This window comes from Callorhinus ursinus, unplaced genomic scaffold (genome assembly GCF_003265705.2).
Source record: "Callorhinus ursinus isolate GAN/ISIS: 27379988/994484 unplaced genomic scaffold, GSC_fseal_2.0 scaffold39, whole genome shotgun sequence".
Taxonomy (NCBI): Eukaryota; Metazoa; Chordata; class Mammalia; order Carnivora; family Otariidae; genus Callorhinus; species Callorhinus ursinus.
This window is the reverse complement of record NW_027397101.1, coordinates 4734371-4752613: the sequence shown is the minus strand read 5'-3', so window position 1 is coordinate 4752613 and position 18243 is coordinate 4734371. Positions and strand designations below refer to the sequence as shown.

Sequence of the window (18243 nt, the reverse complement as noted above, 5' to 3'; positions counted from 1 at the left end):
ATGAACCATGAGAAACTTTATTATTCTTTTGAATGGCTCACCAAATTTCTTTTTGTCTCTCTCGTCTCATCTATAAAATGATTATAAGCTTATCTGACCTGAGTTGTGAGAAAAATGTCTAAAAATTAGATATTTTCACAGTGCTAGACATATAGTTGATAGCATACAATGACAAAATATATTTCAATGCACCTTTATGGCACACTTCCTTCCTGTCTTATAATGGCATCGATTAACGGGAGTTGTACATCTTCTTCCTTGTTGAATATGCATAGACTTGTTTTTGTAAGCCAGACCACTGTGAACTCATTGGTCACTTAGATGAACTACCCTGAGCTCATTGTTTTTAGTCAAACTGATTAAGGACAATTTGAGGTAGGGATATGAGTCCACACTATTGTCTAGAAGTTTTTGTTCTGTCAAAAACAAGATATAATCACCAAGAAAACATCAGAAGTCATCAGCTTGGCAAACAAAAGCAAAACCAACAGGATCACAGTGTGACCAGGTGGTGTGGGCAGGACCAGCCAGGCCAGACCTCAGGGCTTTTGATGAGTGGCCTTAAAACTACAGCCCAACATCAGAGAGCCCCAGAGCTACACCTGCTGTCGGCCCTTGCAGAGCTGCACTATCAGGTGAGCACCCCCCACCCGCCATCGGTGAGGCCAGTCTAGTCCTTGTATATGTATTGGGAGGATAAATTCTATGTTTTTACTCCATCATAGTGGCTCTAACAACTCAGAAGAAGAGGATGGCTTTTTAGACAGATTGGTCTGTTCAGATGCTCATTTCTTTTCCCTTCCTAGGTTTTGAAACATGCATCCTTTTCTCTTCCTGACTGCCCTTTGCTTGGGAATAGTCTCAGCTACTACAAAACTTGGCCTAAGGTTAGATGCCCAATGGATCCAGGGGAAGGCAACATATGGAAAACTATATGATGAGGTTGGTAACACCTGAGCTGTCCCGTGAGACCCCCAGGGAAATGTTCTTTGCTGGTGGGAGTTCACAGCAGAGAGTAGCTGCTCCAGGCCGCTCTAACCAAGGCAGTAAGCGAGGCACCGTGACTGCACAACGGTGGGGCCCTATGTCCTGCTGCGCGGTTGCTGGAGAGCAGCTCCCGGAGCGTCAGCCCAGCCCTGGTCAAGGTTTTTTCCCCTCTTTGTCAGCACATCCACCGAGTAAGTCAGTTGGTTTTAAATAGAAATAAAGATGATGGGTTATATGTTTGTCTCTAGAATGAAAGATGGAGGAGAGTAGTGTGGGAGACGAATATGAAAATGATTGAACAGCACAATCAGGAATACAGCCAAGGGAAACACAGCTTCACGATGGCAATGAACGCCTTTGGTGACCTGGTGAGTGTGGCTTGGATTACTGAACCTTTTGTTCTTTCTCTCCTTGGTACTTTGCCAAAGAATTCTCATCCTTGTCAACATTCTACTTTCTTTTCATTGAAGACCAATGAAAAATTCAGGCACATGATGAATGGCCTTAAAATCCAGAAGGACAAGAATGGGAAAGTGTTTAAAATACCCTTCTTTGCTGAAATCATTGGACCTGTAGACAGGAGACAGACAGCCGGTTTCAGTCCCGTGAGTATGAAGGATGACTACTCACCACAGTTCTCTCCGAGAGTAAAGCCAAAAAGAAAGTAGCAGCCCTGCTATGGTTCCCTGCTGTGGAACAATATGCCCTTGCTATGTTTAAGAAGAGTTTTCAGATCCATGGGCTGTTGTCAAGGCCTTGCTATTTGACTGAGAGCTTCCTAATTTGATTTCAGGGTCAGAGTGCTTCTGGTTGGGCTTCTGGTGCAGCTGGTGCCTTCGAAGGACGGATGTTCCAGAAAACTGGCAAACTCGTGTCACTGAGTGAGCAGAACCTGCTGGACTGCTCTTGGTCTCAAGGCAACGAGGGCTGCCGTGGTGGCCTGATGGATTATGCCTTCCAGCATGTTCGGAACAACGGAGGCCTGGACTCAGAGGAATCTGATCCATATTGTGCACAGGTAAGTGGAGCTCCTCACCTGTTATCATTCTAGCTCTGCTCTCAGAGTTGCATGCTTTTGAAGAAAACAGATACCATATTTAATATTCGCATTTTAAATGGTGGACTCTACAGCTGGAAACTGTCAGAACTCTCGTTAAACTATATTAGCCGGGCACGGTTCTCTGCCTAGATGGTTACCACGGGGCTGTTTTTATTTCTATGCTACAGGGAGACATGCACAGCGTTCTATAGAGCATACAGATTTCTCCCGAGTGAAAACATTCTTAAGGACACGTAGACCCAGAATAATTCATTGAATGCACACAAGGTAGTTTTTCAGTTTCAAAACAACCACCAGCATTTCAGCTCCTGGGATGTGTTACGACAAATTTGGCTTGGAAATCCCTTACCTGTAAGCTGTCTTGAACTCATGTTCTCCAGGAGGTGGATGGTAGCAATCAAATCTCTTCCCCTTTCCCTTTGAAAGGACGGATCCTGCGAATACATGCCCGACTCTTCTGCTGCCAACGTCACTGGCCTCGTGAACATCCCTCAGCAGGTGGCGTCCCTTCTGGTGGCCGTGGCAGCTGTGGGGCCCGTCTCTGCTGCTATCCGGGCAAGCCTGGATCCCTTCCAGTTCTATAAAGAAGGTAAGCATTTGTCTATGTAGAGATACAGGTAGGAAAATTGGAAAACCACGCTAACATACAGCAAGTGTGACACTTTGGTATGCAGAATTCAATGTAGAATTTGGGGGGGTGGTGTGGATTTAACATAGTTGTTCATCCTGTACGCGTAATGTTTCTGCCCGCTCTTTCCGCTTGCCATGACTTGACCCAAATTCCCATGATTTTAAACACATTATAAATATATTTAAATGGCTACATAATTTGATTGGTATAGCTCGCTTTACTTTTTTCCAATTGTTAGACCTTGAAAAATTTTAAAGAATGTTACTACTGAACTTAACACTGGAAAGAAGCCCTTGGCCCAAGTAATTTTGTGTTCTCTGCTGTTTCCCTAGGCTCACATCCTTTAAGGAGAATCATAAGGTTGTGGCAGGTGTTTTTTTTATGCCTCTTGACTATTGTTTACAAATGAGATTATGACAATTGGTATTTCTGCTAGCATTAGATGAGGGCCCAAACCTCTAGTCTAGCTAAACAAAACCACCTGACTTTTAAATCTTATCTGGATTTATATCACGATTGAATTTTGATATGTCTCCCTTACCGTGGTTGATAGGCTGGGTTACTATCACATGTCACATGGGAACCCTCACCCCAACATTGGATTTTAATTTCCAGGCATTTATTATGATCCAAACTGCAGCAGTGAAGACCTGGATCACGGTATTCTGGTGGGTGGCTATGGCTCTCAAGGAGAAGAACCCGAGAACCAAAAATACTGGAATGTCAAGAACAGGTATAGAAGCCAAGAATACTTATCTTGGAAATCAAAAAGGATTTGGAATCAGTGTTTGTAGACAAGTCGCCCAACCCTTGAGCACACTTCTGAAATCCCAGAAGTGTTTACCCCACTTGGTTGGAGCACAGACATATTCACGTGGTGACCACAGTAAGGTACTCTCAAGCTTGCTAGGGTCCTGCGATAGTTTTGGTACCGTTGCATTTCTAAATTGCATTTTTTTTTTTTTAAATTTCCGAAACACATCTGGCCCCAAGAGTTTCCTTTTCCTGCTTACGCTGCAGTTTTGTGAAAGGTCTGGGATAGAAGTATTGTGTGCTGGGTTAGAACTCAAACATGGACAGGAACGGCCTCTCCGGATTCTTCTGGAATCTGTGCTGGCCTCTGGTGCTCTGCTCAGTATCAGGTGTGATTGTTCATGAAGAGAAATGTGTTGGATTGTTTGTAATAATTGGCAAACGCCGTCTTCTTCCAGCTGGGGCATGAACCGGGGCACGCAGGGCTACATGCTGTTGGCCAAGGACCGGGACAACCAGTGTGGAATCGCCACCATGGCCCGCTTTCCTGTCGTGTGAGCTGAGGATGCAAAGAAGGCCTTGATTGGGGACAGAATGTCTGGAAAACGAATTTTATTTTAAAGCTGACCACACCTTACTGTGTGGCTGAAACACTTGAATCACTGAAGATCGCACTTATGATTTGATTCCGTGACTTTCACACTGGAGACATCGCTACCTCCTTACTCCCTGCTCTAATCAGCGTTGTGTGAGTCACCTGCTTCATGACTTTTGAATTTTCATGTTTTCAAAGGTTGCAGAAAGTTTTGCTTTTTAAAATAAAAGTTACTTGCATATGCTGAGGTGTGATTCTGTTTTTTTTTTTAAAGATTTTATTTATTTATTTGAGAGAGAGAGTATGAGCAGCAGGGGGGTCGTGGGGGGGCAGGTGGGTGAAGGGAGAAGTATACTCCATGCTGAGCAGGGAGCCTGACTCTGGGCTCATCCCAAGGCCCTGAGATCACGACCTGAGCTGAAGTCAGACTCTTAACCCGCTGAGTCACACAGGCGCCCCTCTTGTTGTTTTAATTCATAAACTTCTTTATAGTAAAAAATGTAATACTTTTGTAGGGAGGAAGAAATTTCCTTATTTCCTCCAAAATTCTTCCAACTGGCTTAAGAATTTAATTGACATGAGACAGATTAACGGTAGAAAAAACCCTACAAAGTTTTATTACATAGATACGGAGGCCTAGTGAGGAATTTGAGACCCAAAGAAATGACCAAGGCAGGCAGGTTTTTGTTGTTGTTGTTGTTGTTGTTGTTGGCGGTGGGGGGGGGGGCAGTTTTTATACATTTTAGACAAAGACAATAATGTGTGAGAAATTGACAGGATAGAGAAAACAGGTGTGTGGGAGCTTTAAATCGCAGGAATTCTAAGTGGAATTTGGGCTGAGGTTGTAGATTAGTAAAAAAGCCACAATGTTTGTTTCCATGGCTTTCTGAGCTTTGAAGTCCCATCTGTGTAGCTAAGGATGTTTTTTTACTTTGTAGTACAGGGAGGGTACCTCTCATACGGGAGACTCGTTTCCTGCTTTCAGGGGACAGAGGACAGTCTGGGTGTCCTCGCACCAGCTGTTTCCCAAGTAGCTTCGATTCCAGATAATCAATGTACCACTGTGGCACATTTTGGGGTGTCCTCCCTGGACCCCACAGTTTCTTTCTCTAAAACTCTCCTGGAAGTTTTATAGACTACTAGCTGAGCTGGTGACTGTGGAGAGAGAAATCCCGTTAGTAAATGAGTGGTAGGAAATCTGCAAACAGTGAAGAGAGCACAGATTAGAATGAGGGTGAGTAAAAGGGGTACAGGCTTCCAGTTATGGAGAATAAGTCACAGGAATAAAAGGCACAGCATAAGGAATATCGCCGATGGTGTTGTCAGCGCGTTGTGCTTGTACCGTGAGAGACTGACAGACAAGAGCTACCCCTGTGGTGAGCATGGCTTACTGTATGGGGTTGGCAAATTACTGTGTTGTGTACCTGAAACTAATGTAACATTGGGTGTAATCTATACTCAAAACATTTGGGTCACCCAGTATTCTCCCAGTTGACCCTTGGCACATCCAGGGATGTCCCTAGAGCCCAGTCACATTTTGACTCTATAAAAAGTTAATGTATTAACATTTTACCTCACTTCCACTTTGAAGTTGTTTTATTTTTAAAATGTAAAACTTCATACATTTTTTTAAAAAAATGAAAATCCAAAAGTTATTAGACAAGTCAGTCATACAAAGGTGTTTACAGCAGTAATGAGCGAAGTGGTAACATTCCCAGTGTAAAATGCCACACAATCAAATCACAACCTGGGTCTTCAGTGGTTCAATTGTTTTATCCCACACCATAAGGTGTGGTCAGCTTTAAAATAAAATTCATTTTCTGGATATTCGGTCCCCAATCAAGGTCTCCTTTATGCCCTCAGCTCACACAACAGGAAAACTAGCCATGGTGGCGATTCCACAGTGGTTGTCCCGGTCCTTGGCCAACAGCATGTAGCCCTGCGTTCCCCAATTTGTACCCCAGCTGGAAGGAGACAGGGTTTGCCATTTATTACAGTCAAACACATTTCTCTTTACGAACAGTAACACCTGATACTGAGCAGTGCACCAGAGGCCAAGACAGATTCAGGAAGAATCCAGGTAGGCTGTTCTTATTCATGGTTGAGTTCTAACCCAGCACACAATTCTGCCCCCAAACCTTTCACAGAAGTGCAAAATGAGAGGCAGGAAAAGGAAACTCTTGGGGTCAGATGTGTTTCAGAAATAAGAAAATTTTCAAGTTGAGAAATGCAATGGTAGCAAAAGTATAGCAGGAACCTAGCAAGCTACTATTGTCATCACATGAATTGTCTCTGTTCCCCCTAAATGGGATAAACACTTTTGGGATTTCAGAAGTATGTTCAAGGTTTGAGGATCTGCAGCTAAACACTAATTCCAAAAAGGACTTCCTTTTCAATTTCAAAGATAAATATTTTTTTACTCTTTATACCTGTTCTTGACAATCCAATATTTTTTGTTATCTGATTCTGCTCCTTCAAAGCCATAGCCAACCACCAGAACACCATGATTCAGGCTTTCACTGCTGCAGTTTGGATCATAATAAATGCCTGGAAAAGTAAAATTCAGTGTTGAGGTGGAACATCCAAGTGACATGGTAACATGTGACAATAACCTAGTAACCACAGTAAAAGAGGCAGCTCAAAATTCAGTTGTGATATAAATCCAGATAAGATTTAGAAATCAGATCTTTTTGTTTAGGTAGGTTAGGGATTTAGGACATCATCTAATATTAGCAGAAATATGCACTGTCACCATCTCTTTTGTAAAGAACAGTGAAGGGGCATAAAAGACCACTTGTTGAAACTTGGTCATTCTACCATGTGATGTCAGCCTAAGGAAGCAGCAGAGAACATAAAATTACTTGAGCCAAGGGGTTCTTTCCAGTGTTGATTTCAGTAGTAAAATTCCTTGGAAATTTTCAAGGTCCAACAGTTGGAACAAAGTAAAGTAAGCTATACCAGTCACGTTATGTGGCCATTTAAATATATTTATGAAGTGCTTAAAATCATGGGGATATGGGTCAATTCATGTCAAATGGTGACAATAGGCACAAGGATTAATATACAGGATGAGCCACTATGCTAAATCCACACTGTCCTGATTTCCATATACTTAGAGTCAATCTTGCTGTATGTCAGGCTGGTTACCCATTTTTTCTGCCCAAATTTCTATATAGACCAATGCTTACCTTTTTTATAGAACTGGAAGGAATCCAGGCTTGAATCTACAGCAGCAGAGACGGGCCCCACAGTTGCCACTGTGGTCATAAGACCATCCTCCTTGTTTAAGACATGCCAAAAGGTGGTCACATTGGCAGCAGATTTCTCAGGCCTGTATTTGCAGGATTCATTCTTTCAAAGGGAACGGAAAGGGACTTGATTATTACCATCCACTTCCTGGGGAACATGAGCTCAAGACAGTTTGCAGCTGAGTGATTCCCAAGTCAAGTTTGTTATAAAGCATCTCAAGATGCAAATTGTGATTGATTGTTTTGAAATTGGGAAATTAGCAGATATCTACTCAATGAGACACACTTTTGGTCCACTTGTTCATAGATTTTTCACTCTGGAGATCTGTGCTATATATAAAAGGGTACTTGTGTTGCTGTGTGACCTAGAAGTAGGAACAGCTATATGGTAACCCTCTAGGCAGAGAAACGTGCCAGGCTAATACATTTTAATGACAGTTCTAGGCAGAGAACTATGCCAGGCTAATACATTTTGATGACAATTCTGACCATTTGCAGATACAGAGCCTACAATCTAAAATGAGAATTCTAAATGTAGTCCATTTTTATTGAATATGCCCAACTTTGATAGAAGATAAGGAACTCCATTTACCCTTGCAAGATATGGATAGGATTCCTCTGAGTCCAGGCCTCCGTTGTCCTTAACATATTGGAAGGCATAATCCATCAGGCCACCACGGCAGCCCTCGTTGCCTTGAGACCGAGAGCAGTCCACCAGGTTCTGCTCACTCAGTGACACGAGTTTGCCAGTTTTCCGGAACATCTGTCCTTCAAGGGCACCTGTTGCACTAAAAGCCCAACAAGATTGACACTGACCCTGAAAACAAAATGAAAAAGCTTTTAGTCTACAAAATTAATAGCAAGACTTTGACAACAGCCCTCAGATCTGAAATCTCTTTCAAAACATAACAAACTGTATATGGTTCCTCAACTTCCATAGCAAGGACACTAGTTCCTTTTGGCTTTACTCTTGGAGAGGGACCTGCTGAATACTGTCACACCTGATCCTTCACAGGGGTTACGTAGCCTTTCTCTCTCCAGTCCACAGAGGAGGGGATCTCAGCAAAGAGAGGTGCTTGGAACACGTTCCCTTCTTCATGCTTCTGAATTTTAAGGTCATTTAACACCTGTTTGAATTCTTCACTGGTCTTCAAGGAAAAGGAAATAGAATGTTGACAAGCATGAGATTTTTTTTTTTTAAAGTACTTAGAGGAAGCACAAAAGTTCAGCAATCCATGCCACACTCACCAGGTCACCAAAGGCGTTCATTGCCATCATGAAGCTGTGTTTCCCTTGACTGTATTCCTGATTGTGCAGTTCAATCATTTTCATATTCCTCTCCCACACTGATCTCCTCTCTCCTTCTTCATCCTGGAGACAAACATATACCCATCATCTTTATTTCTATTTAAAACCAACTCACCTGCACCAGATGGATGTGCTGACAGAGAGGAGGGGAAACCTTGACCAGGGCTGGGCTGACGCTCCGGGAGCTGCTCTCCAGCAACCGCGCAGCAGGACATAGGCCCCCACCGTCGTGCAGTCACGGTGCCTCGCTTACTGCCTTGGTTAGAGCAGCCTGGAGCAGCTACTCTCTGCTGTGAACTCCCACCAGCATAGAACATTCCCTGGGGGCCTCACTGGACAGCTCAGCTGTTACCAACCTCGTCATATAGCTTCCCGTGCGCCGCCTTCCACCGGGACCAGTGCGCATCTAAGCTCTGGTCGGGTTGTGGAGCAGCTGTGGTTATTCCCAAGCAAAGGGCAGCCAGGAAGAGAGAAGGATGCATGTTCCAAAACCTAGGAAGGGAAAACACATGAGTTTCTGATTAGACCAAACCACCTGAAAAGCCATCCTTCCTTCTGAGATGTTAGAACCGCTGTAGCAGAGCAAAAAGATTGCATTTATCCTCCCAGGTGTTTCCATGAGGCTGTGAGGAAGACTAAGGATGTGGCATGTGCTGGGGGCCTGCTGCCCCGCTCCCTGCCCTGCGAGCCTCCTGCTGCTTCCAGAGCGTGTAGATGGCAATGCAGGGAGTGACGGGCCCTGAGTCTGATGTGTGGGGGTCAAGCTGCCATGCCTGGAGGGGCCAGGCCCTGGAAGAGTGCCTCCTGGGAGCCCCAAACCCCAAGGCTGGTATCCCCCCGTGTTTTCAGGGGTGACCCCTCCCTTCAGGCCTGGGTGGGGATCTCACCTGAGGCAGGTGCGGTGGTGCAGGCTCAGTCACAGGTGCAGGTCAGGGGGTGTCCAGCAGGCCTGGTGCTGGGTGGGAGGCTGCCCATTTAAGCCTGGGGTTTGGCGCTGCCAGCCCTGCCCCTGACACCTACCTGCACGGCAATTGGCTAAGCCAGCCTGTGGGTGGGGCTCTGGGGCCCTGGGGCATGTGATGGTGGGTCCCTACTTGTCCCAGGGGAGGTTGTGCCTGCCTCACTGGACCCAGGGAAGTCAAGCAAGAGGACTAGGGAAAGCCCAGTAGAGGGGGCCTGTGCCTCTTGGGGACCCGGATCAACTAATTAGCAGGAGTTTATGTGTTGGCAGGTGTTCATAAAGGAAGCTCACAGGGAGCCCCAAGTGGGTTTCCAGGGTCACCCTGTGTATCCTTTAGTCCCAAAGTCTTTGGTGAAAATCTCCCCGAGGGCTGAGAACAGGATTATCTAGCCTAGTGGTGGCTCCTGTTTATTCTGAGCAAAGGTGGGGCAGGTGGAGGAAGCAGAGCCCGCAGGGGAATGGGTTATCGCTGTTTCAGGATGGGATGCCTCTGGAAAGGACTGGCAAGTCCCCAAACAGGGGATGCGCTGGGCAAGGCTCAAGTGCTTTCAAGGAAAGGGACTGGGGGGAGGGGTGTCCGGGGAAGGTTTGGCATTTTGTAATGCTCCTGCCCTGACTTCCTCATTCTTCTTCCCTCTCAAGCCTTTCTCAAAAATGACAGAAACGTGTTATTTCCAGAAAAATAGGATTTAACAAAAGGAGGAAGGACGGCATGCAGAGACTCTTTCCTGCTCACTCTCTGCGTTGTGGGTTATTATGTTTCTTAGTATCCAACGTGCTTTTCTTGAGATTTAATTTTAGAAGTTTTAGAAAAACAGCTATCCTAAGCAAAAAAAAAAAAAAAAGGGGGTCCATCAGGAGACCATGAATTTTTCCTCTGATGACCAGTTTTGCTCTTCTTAGGAACACGATTCCACACGTCTAGAACAGTGGGTCACAGCCTCCTCTGGACCTACGCCCATGAGACCCCCCGTGATCCTCCTCACACCAGCTCTCCAGCACTTGTCTGCTCAGGAAGGGCAGGGGTCAAAGGGATTCCATACAGGGGCTGGGAGTCAGGGGGGCCAACACGGACGTTCTGCAGCTCATGGCTGCCCCCCACCCCTGGCAGGCTCCCCAGTGCCCTCAGCCTCAGTTCCCTCATGGACGATGTGGGGCAGTGATTCAGTTTTCCTCAGAAGAGTCTTGTGAGACTGAATGCACTAACACATGTCAGGCATTAGCATAGAGGAGGGCTCATTCCATACTGCTTTCTTGTGAGGTCAAAGAGAAAATCCTTCCAAAGATCTTGCCTCATTCAGAAAATATTTACTCAAGAATTTGATACATAGGCCATCCCTACTTATTTCTTTACTCCCTAGGAGCCAGGTTACCAGATAGTGAAATGAACCATAAAGTATAGGGAAGTAAGCCTATATGTTAAAAAGCCAAGCTACATCTGGTTATCATTCTTAAACTATGCTCCCAAACTAATAAATTAGACACACCTATCCTAGGACTATGCCCACAGAACCTAAAATACAATCTACGGTCTCACGTTTGACCCATTATGCTAGAGATAATATCACGTTTTCAATCACAGGTAGCTTAGTTTGCCTATTAGAATTTAGGAGGTCATTCGAGGGTGCTAAGGCCGCTGTCGCTTCTCTGAAAGCCGTGGAGATTACAGGGAGATGACATTTCATACCCGGCAGCATGGATGAAATTGACGAGGTGCAACACTGAGTGTGCATGAACTTGTGGCGTCACGGGAACTCTCAGACATTACTAGTGCTGGCGCAAATGGTAAGCCTCTCTGGGCAGGGGCTCCCCGGCTGCTTCTAACACTAACTACACACCTGACACGCAACTCAGCAATTCTAGTGTCAGATGTCCACCCGAGTGAGAATGTTCACAGCAGGTTTACACATATTTACTTCCAACTGCAAAGCACAGGAGAATGAAGAAACACACTGTAGTACATTCGGGGAGGGGGGGTGGGGGGATGGGTCAGCCTGGTGATGGGTATTAAAGAGGGCACGTTCTGCGTGTAGCACTGGGTGTTATGCACAAACAATGAACCATGGAACACTACATCAAAAACTAATGATGTAATGTATGGTGATTAACATAACAATAAAAAATTTAAAGAGAGAAGAAAGAAAGAACAAGCTTTCTCTACATGCACCAACGTAGACGTTTCTTAAAAACACTATGTCAGGGGGCGCCTGGATGGCTCAGTCAGTTAAGCACCCAACTCATGATCTCGGCTCAGGTCATGATCTCAGGGTTGTGAGACCGAACCCCATGTTGGGCTCCACACTGGGCATGGAGCCCGCTCTTTCCCTCTCCCTCTGCCCCCCCGAAATTAAAAATACCATGTCAAGCAAAGAAGGTACATATTAAAAAGTACATATAGTTGTATTATATGAAGTTCAAAAGGCAAAACTAATCTGTGGTGATAGATAGCAGAACAGTGGTCTTGCAGGGGGATTATTGTCTGGAAAGGGGCATAAGAAAACTTATTAGAATGTTGGGAAATTCTATATCTTGATCTGGGGGTAGTTCCACGGGTGCCTACATTCTTCAAAACTTACCCAGCTATATACTTAAGACCTATTAATTTTACTCTGTAAAATTCTGCCTCAATAGAAACTTTGTTAGGATAAAATTTGAGATCAAGGCAAAAAAAGTTACATTGTAAAAAATGGAAATCTGTATCAGGGTATTGAGCAGATTCCTGCCTTTTCTCTGAAAAAAAAAAAAATCTGTGGAAAGTAGCCAAGAATCTTTCCATTGGCCCTAGAGCTGTGCCCCTGGTAAGACGCATCTGTGCTTGTTGGGGTGGTGGAAATAAAAAGCGAGGGCAGGTCTCCCCGTGAAGACAGCTGGGAAAGGAAAGCCTGAGCTCCGGCTTCTCCGTGTCGCCGGCACCTGCAACCTGGCTTCAGGCAAGGCCACAGGGACAGCCGCTCCAGTGGACAGAGCATCCCAAGCTCAGGATGAGCTGCCGGGAAGTCTGTTCCCCCATCGGGGTCTTGCTTTCTTCTTCTGTAAATTATTCTAAAGCACTCAGCTGACACGGGATTTAAATACCATTCTTTCATTTTTTTTTTAAGATTTATTTATTTTGAGAGACTGAAAATGAGAGAGAGAGAGAGCGTGCGCACATGAGAGGGGGGAGGGTCAGAGGGAGAGGCAGGCTCCCCGCTGAGCAGGGAGCCCGATGCGGGACTCGATCCCGGGACTCCAGGATCATGACTTGAGCCGAAGGCAGTCGCTTAACCGACTGAGCCACCCAGGCGCCCCCATTCTTTCATCTTTAAAGCTGAGAGAGAACCATTAGTTACCGATGTCACACTTTATTTGTAAAACAATAAATGTTTTACTAGATCCTTAGAGAGAATATCACATTTTACTTAGTCCGTGTTTCTAAAGTGGAACATCTCCCAGGGAGGCCTCTGATGGGAAGGAGCAAAAGAGGGGAAGACGAGCGAACCCACTTTCCTTCAGGGGAAAAGGGGCTTTGTTCTTCTGTATTTGACTTTTCTGTTTGGAAAGCCTGTTTCTCTGTGTGAGGGACCTCCTCGTTTCTACTAAACTCTGTGCCCCAGTCATTTCATACAAAATAAAAACTCTGCAAGAGTGCTTGCTTTTAAGGATTTACAATATGTTTATACATCTTGGGGAAATCTTTCTTTAAAAATTTATTACTTCAGTCAACTATTTATTGAGGGTAGTCATCTGGTTCAGTACTCCAAATTATGGAGACTAAGAGTCCTTTAGAAATTCACACTTTTGGAATGCCTGGGTGGCTCAGTCGGTTAAGCATCTGCCTTCGATTCAGGTCATGATCCCAGGGTCCTGGGATCGAGCCCCGCATGGAGCTCCCTGCTCCGCACAGAGTCTGCTCCTCCCTCTGACACTCCCTCTGCTTGTGCTCTCTTGCTCTCTCTGTCAAATAAATGAGTAAAACCTTTTAAAAAAATTTCGCACTTTTAAATTTTATATCACATCCATTACAATTTCCAAATATTTCACATCTTCTGGGTAGCACCAGAATGATCCATTAATAGAAGAAAAAGGATAATTTCCAGGCCATTTCACAGGAAGTAGATGAGATATTCACAGTGACCACTTGTGACGTCACTCTAGCAGGGAACGTCTCTCCACCCTCTATGCGATACAGGCAGGAAATGTTTGGTTTTGCATGGTGTAAAGCCATAACTGGCTTCTGATTCATTGTCCAGGATTGTTGGGCTACTTAGTCCTTCACAGTGTTAGCACTGGACTCGTCCTTTCATCCCATTCTGAAGGACACCTTCACCGTCCTCAGAATCTTTGTGTCTGGCATTCGCGCCACAGGCCCTGAAGAGCATTTCCAGACTCGCCTCTCGCTCCCCGCCATGAACAGTGCACTCCAGACACATTACTCTCATGACCTGATGTTGCTCTGAGGAGCTCTCCTTGACCACGCAGTGCCTTCCACCTGCAATGCTCTTCCTTCCCATCCCACCTCTTTAAATGTCTGGTGAAGTCCTGCTCTTCCCTCCAGTCCCCTACGAGAAGCCAGTAAATGGATTTCCTCTTTGTGTCTCCACAGCTTCTGGACCTTAAAGCTATCAGGGTGCCTGTTTTATAATTTTTTGGTAACCTTGCCAGGCTGAGCTCCTCAAGCTCATGGTCATGTCTACTACACCATGCCTGCCTGTCTGCCTACTTGCAGCACCTGCTGACCCATTATCTCAATGACTGGGTCAGCAGGTGCTTGAATAATGAGTAAGGTCACCTGCTGCACTAAAAATATGGGCAGCAGAGCCAAATGAGGACTTCTAATTGCTTTAGATTTTGACATTTCTTCTAATATGCAAAGTACATCCATGCATAAAGTTGTTCTCATTTTGGTCACATTACAAGTGAGTAAATGGACCTGAAATATTCACATTTATGTTTACATCTTATTCTATGTCTTTTTCTAACTAATAAGCTGGGATAATTCATCCAAGGCAGGTGAATTTTCCTTTCACGCTATATATGAAGAAAGAATTTAGTAAAGAAATCAATGTTCAAGCAAGTGCAGTGAACGTTTTAAAGTATTTAGTAGAAAAAATGCTTATAACATGGTTAGGATCATTTTTTAAAAGATTTTATTTATTTATTTGATGGAGAGATAGAGATCACAAGTAGGCAGACAGGCAGGCAGAGGGAGAGAGAAGTAGACTCCCTGCCAAGCAGGGAGCCCTACGTGGGGCTCGATCCCAGGACCCTGGGATCATGACCTGAGCAGAAGGCTGACCCTCAATGACTGAGCCACCCAGGTGCCCCAACATGGTTAGTATCATTATCATCTGCATTCAAATGTCCAGAAAATTACACGTATATCAGCTACTTATTAACATAACCATTCCACTTTATCAGCAACAAGAGCAAGTTACTTGCAACGTTTCATTCAGATATTCTAGAATGCAGGAAACCATCATCACCATCATCATCATCACCTTGGTGGTATTTGTCAACAACTTGGAATATGTTAGGCATTGTTAAATGGTTTAAATAGATCACTGCATTTCCTTTCACAGTAACTTCTACCTGAAAGAGTCTTAAACACTTGCTGCCCTTCCCAAAGATGAAAATTTGGAGATGGGGAACTCTAATTTAGTCCATGCAAAGATTAAGAAAACTAACTCAATGTAAAACCTGAATAATTAATAGCTCAAATAGTCGTAAGATCTCCTTGAAGAGCAAATGACAGGTAACCCATACCAACTGAATTCATTTTCTTAAAAATAGGATTTTGGCAAAGACATTGGGACGTTGACAGAGTTGATAGCAATGTTGAAGAAACAGGTGTCAGGACCGAAGCAACTGGAATCCAGGGCAAATCTGGGATCTAAGTAGCAGGAACTATTAGGCAATATTGTCAGGGCTCAGTTGCTGGAATGAAGAATTCACACTGTTTCTTTCATCCTTGCATCATTCTGCTTCCGGATTTAAAAACCTGGAAGACAATGTCTATTGATATTTTATCCCATGTCTAAGGGAGGACTAGGCATCTTAATTATAGCCCCACCAAGATTGCATGCAATGGGGAAAAAACAAGTTTCCAAAAAAACAAAACAAAACAAAACAAAAAAAACAAAACCACAGTGCTCCTACCAAGACCAGAGGAAGTGGTTGCTGGTGGCTGAGAAATAGCCTTGGTTCCACACAGCAACCCCATTTAGCTTCTCAACACACAGGTCAACTTTTTATTTTCATTAAACTTTTTCTTTTGAGATAATTATAGAGTCATAGGCAATTGTAAGAAATAATACAGAGAAATCCCATGTCCCTTTTACTGGCAAAAAACAGACACATAGCTTGATGGAACAGAGTGGAAAGCCCAGAACTAAACTCACGCATATATGGTCACTTCATTTACAACAAAAGGGTTGAAAATATACAAAAGGGAAGAACTGTCTCTTCAATAAATGGTGCTGGGAAAACTGGATCACCCCACGCAAAAGAATGAAACTGGACCACTATCTCACACCATATACAGAAATTAACTCAAAATGAGTGAAAGATTCAAATGTAAGTTCTGAAAGCATAAAACTCCCAGAAAAAAAATAGAAGCAATAAGTTCCTTAGACATAGGTCTTGGCAGTGGTTCTTTGAATCTGACACCAAAAGGAAAAGCAAGAAAAGCAAAAACAAACAAGTGGCTCTCCACCAAACTAAAAAGCTTCTGCACAGCAAAGAAACCCATTAACAAAATGAAAAGGCAACCTACCAAATGGGAGAAAATATTTGCAAATCATGCATCTGATAAGGGCTTAAAATCCAAAATATTAAGGAACTAATAGAATGCAATAACAAGGGACACCTGGGTGGCTCAGTCGGTTAAGCCTCTGCCTTCAGCTCAGGTCAAGAACCCAGGGTAGTTGGCTTGAGTTCCGCATTGGGCTCCTTGCTCAGCCAGGAGCCTGCTTTTCACTCTACCTATAGCTCCCCCTGCTTGCGTTCTCTCTCTTTCTGATAAATAAACAAATAAAATCTTTAACAAAAAAATAAAAAAGTAAAATATTAAAAAAATGCAATAGCAAAAAAAAAAGGATTAAAAATTGTCAGAAGATCTGAATAGACATTTTTCCGAAGAAGACACACAGATGTCCGACAAGTACAACAAAAGAGGCTCATCATCATTAACCATCAGGAAAAGCAAATAAAAATCACAATGAGATGTGACCTCACACTTGTTAGGATGGCTACTATCAAAAGACAAGAAATAAACAGCTCGGTGAGGATGTGAATGGAAGGATGCCCTTGTGCACTGTTGGTGGGAATGCAAACTGGTGCAGCCACTATGGAAAATAGTACAGAGGTTCCCCCCAAATTAAAAATAGAACTACCATAATATCCAGAAATCCCACTTCTGGGTATTTATCCATAGAAAATGGAAACAAAACTCAAAAAGATATATGTAGCACATATCTACCGCAGCATTACTTAAACAAGTCAAGATATAGAAATAACCTAATTGTCCATCAGTGAGTGAATGCATAAAGATGTAGCATATATATATACAATGGAATATTATTCAGCTATAAATAAGAATGGAATTTTGGCCATTTGCGACAACACCGATGGACCTTGAGGGCATCATCCCAAGTGAAATAAGTCAGACAAAGATAACTACCGTATGATCTCTCTTCTATGTGGAATCAAAACAAAAACAAAAATTGAGCATACAAACAAAAAACAAAACTAAGCTCATAGATACAGAAAGCAGATGGGTGGTTGCCAGACACAGGGGCTGGGGGGTGGGAGAAATGGGTAGGGGCTCAAAAGGTAAAGAATATCACAAAAAGAAAAAAGAAAGCCTGAGAGAAAAAAGCTGTTGATTCCTCTTGCTATCTTAACTTCTCTTCCATCTTTAGCTTCAATTCCAACATTAGCCTGGGGCAGAGACTTTAGTGCCTCTCACCCTTGCAGGTAAAAGGATGAGCAGAATTTAGCGTCTTCAATTATTGTGCAAGAAAGGGGCTCTCTCTCTCTCTCTCTTTTAAAGAATATTTATTTATTTACTTATTATTTTTATTTATTTATTTGACAGAGAGTGACACAGCGAGAGAGGGAACACAAGCAGGGGAAGTGGGAGAGGGAGAAGCAGGCTTCCCACTGAGCAGGGAGCCTGATGCGGGGCTCGATCCCAGGACCCTGGGACCATGACCTGACCCGAAGGCAGACACTTAATGACTGAGCCACCCAGGAGCCCCAGAAAGGGTCTCTCTTAATAAGATTTTGTTGTTTTCCCTCTGTTTCCAGATAGGGTGGCATTCATAGAAGAGAAGTTTCTCTGCAAAGGAAGTGCGTTTCTTACTGGAGCTTAGTGTAGGAGGCAAGGAGTAACTACTACATCCCACATTCTAAAGTTTTTCTGCCACGTTTCCTGATATTCCAGCCTTGGTAGGCATTGTGTGTATCCCTAGGGATAAGAGGTGCCAAGTCAACCTCCTCGTAGCAGACATTTCCAGCTTCTTAGTTTACTTAGTAAGGAGAGAGACACCCTGGGCGCCTGGGTGGCTCAGATGGTTGGGCGTCTGCCTTCGGCTCAGGTCATGATCCCAGAGTCCTGGGATCGAGTCCTGCATCGGGCTCCCTGCTCCTTGGGAGCCTGCTTCTCCTCTGCCTCTCTCTCTCTCTCTCTCTCTCTCTCTCTCTCTCTCTCTCTCTGTGTCT

General features: G+C 44.1%; 2 protein-coding genes across 3 annotated transcripts; one reads left to right on the top strand and one right to left on the bottom strand.

Annotated features, from left to right (window-relative positions):
* Positions 1-816: 816 nt before the first annotated feature.
* Positions 817-4184, top strand: LOC112808556 (procathepsin L-like). 2 transcript variants are annotated; one of them, XM_025851681.2, is made up of 7 exons: positions 817-942; positions 1236-1355; positions 1458-1592; positions 1781-2005; positions 2474-2636; positions 3294-3411; positions 3890-4184. In XM_025851681.2, exons 1-7 carry the CDS (start codon positions 817-819, stop codon positions 3987-3989), a joined length of 987 nt encoding a protein of 328 aa, XP_025707466.2. In that variant the 3' UTR covers positions 3990-4184. The 2 variants fall into 2 exon arrangements, with proteins under 2 accessions (XP_025707466.2, XP_025707465.2); XM_025851680.2 differs by having other exon boundaries at positions 1458-1596; positions 1773-2005.
* Positions 4185-5890: 1706 nt separating this feature from the next.
* On the bottom strand, positions 5891-9090 carry LOC112808557 (procathepsin L-like). Its single transcript, XM_025851682.2, has 7 exons — positions 8939-9090; positions 8523-8645; positions 8276-8422; positions 7867-8091; positions 7215-7377; positions 6456-6573; positions 5891-5990 (listed from the first exon to the last, which is right to left on the bottom strand). Exons 1-7 carry the CDS (start codon positions 9062-9064, stop codon positions 5891-5893), a joined length of 1002 nt encoding a protein of 333 aa, XP_025707467.1. The 5' UTR covers positions 9065-9090.
* Between the last annotated feature and the right edge of the window lie 9153 nt (positions 9091-18243).

Excerpts from the sequence above, each read along its gene's own strand:
- LOC112808556 (XM_025851680.2), top strand. The coding sequence starts at position 817 with ATGCATCCTTTTCTCTTCCTGACTGCCCTTTGCTTGGGAATAGTCTCA. Across the intron at positions 943-1,235 it reads ATGGAAAACTATATGATGAG|AATGAAAGATGGAGGAGAGT; the intron begins GTTGGTAACACC and ends GTTTGTCTCTAG. Across the intron at positions 2,637-3,293 it reads CTTCCAGTTCTATAAAGAAG|GCATTTATTATGATCCAAAC; the intron begins GTAAGCATTTGT and ends TTTAATTTCCAG.
- LOC112808557 (XM_025851682.2), bottom strand. The coding sequence starts at position 9,064 with ATGCATCCTTCTCTCTTCCTGGCTGCCCTTTGCTTGGGAATAACCACA. Across the intron at positions 8,423-8,522 it reads TGAACGCCTTTGGTGACCTG|ACCAGTGAAGAATTCAAACA; the intron begins GTGAGTGTGGCA and ends TTTTCCTTGAAG. Across the intron at positions 5,991-6,455 it reads TATTGGATTGTCAAGAACAG|CTGGGGTACAAATTGGGGAA; the intron begins GTATAAAGAGTA and ends GTCTCCTTCCAG.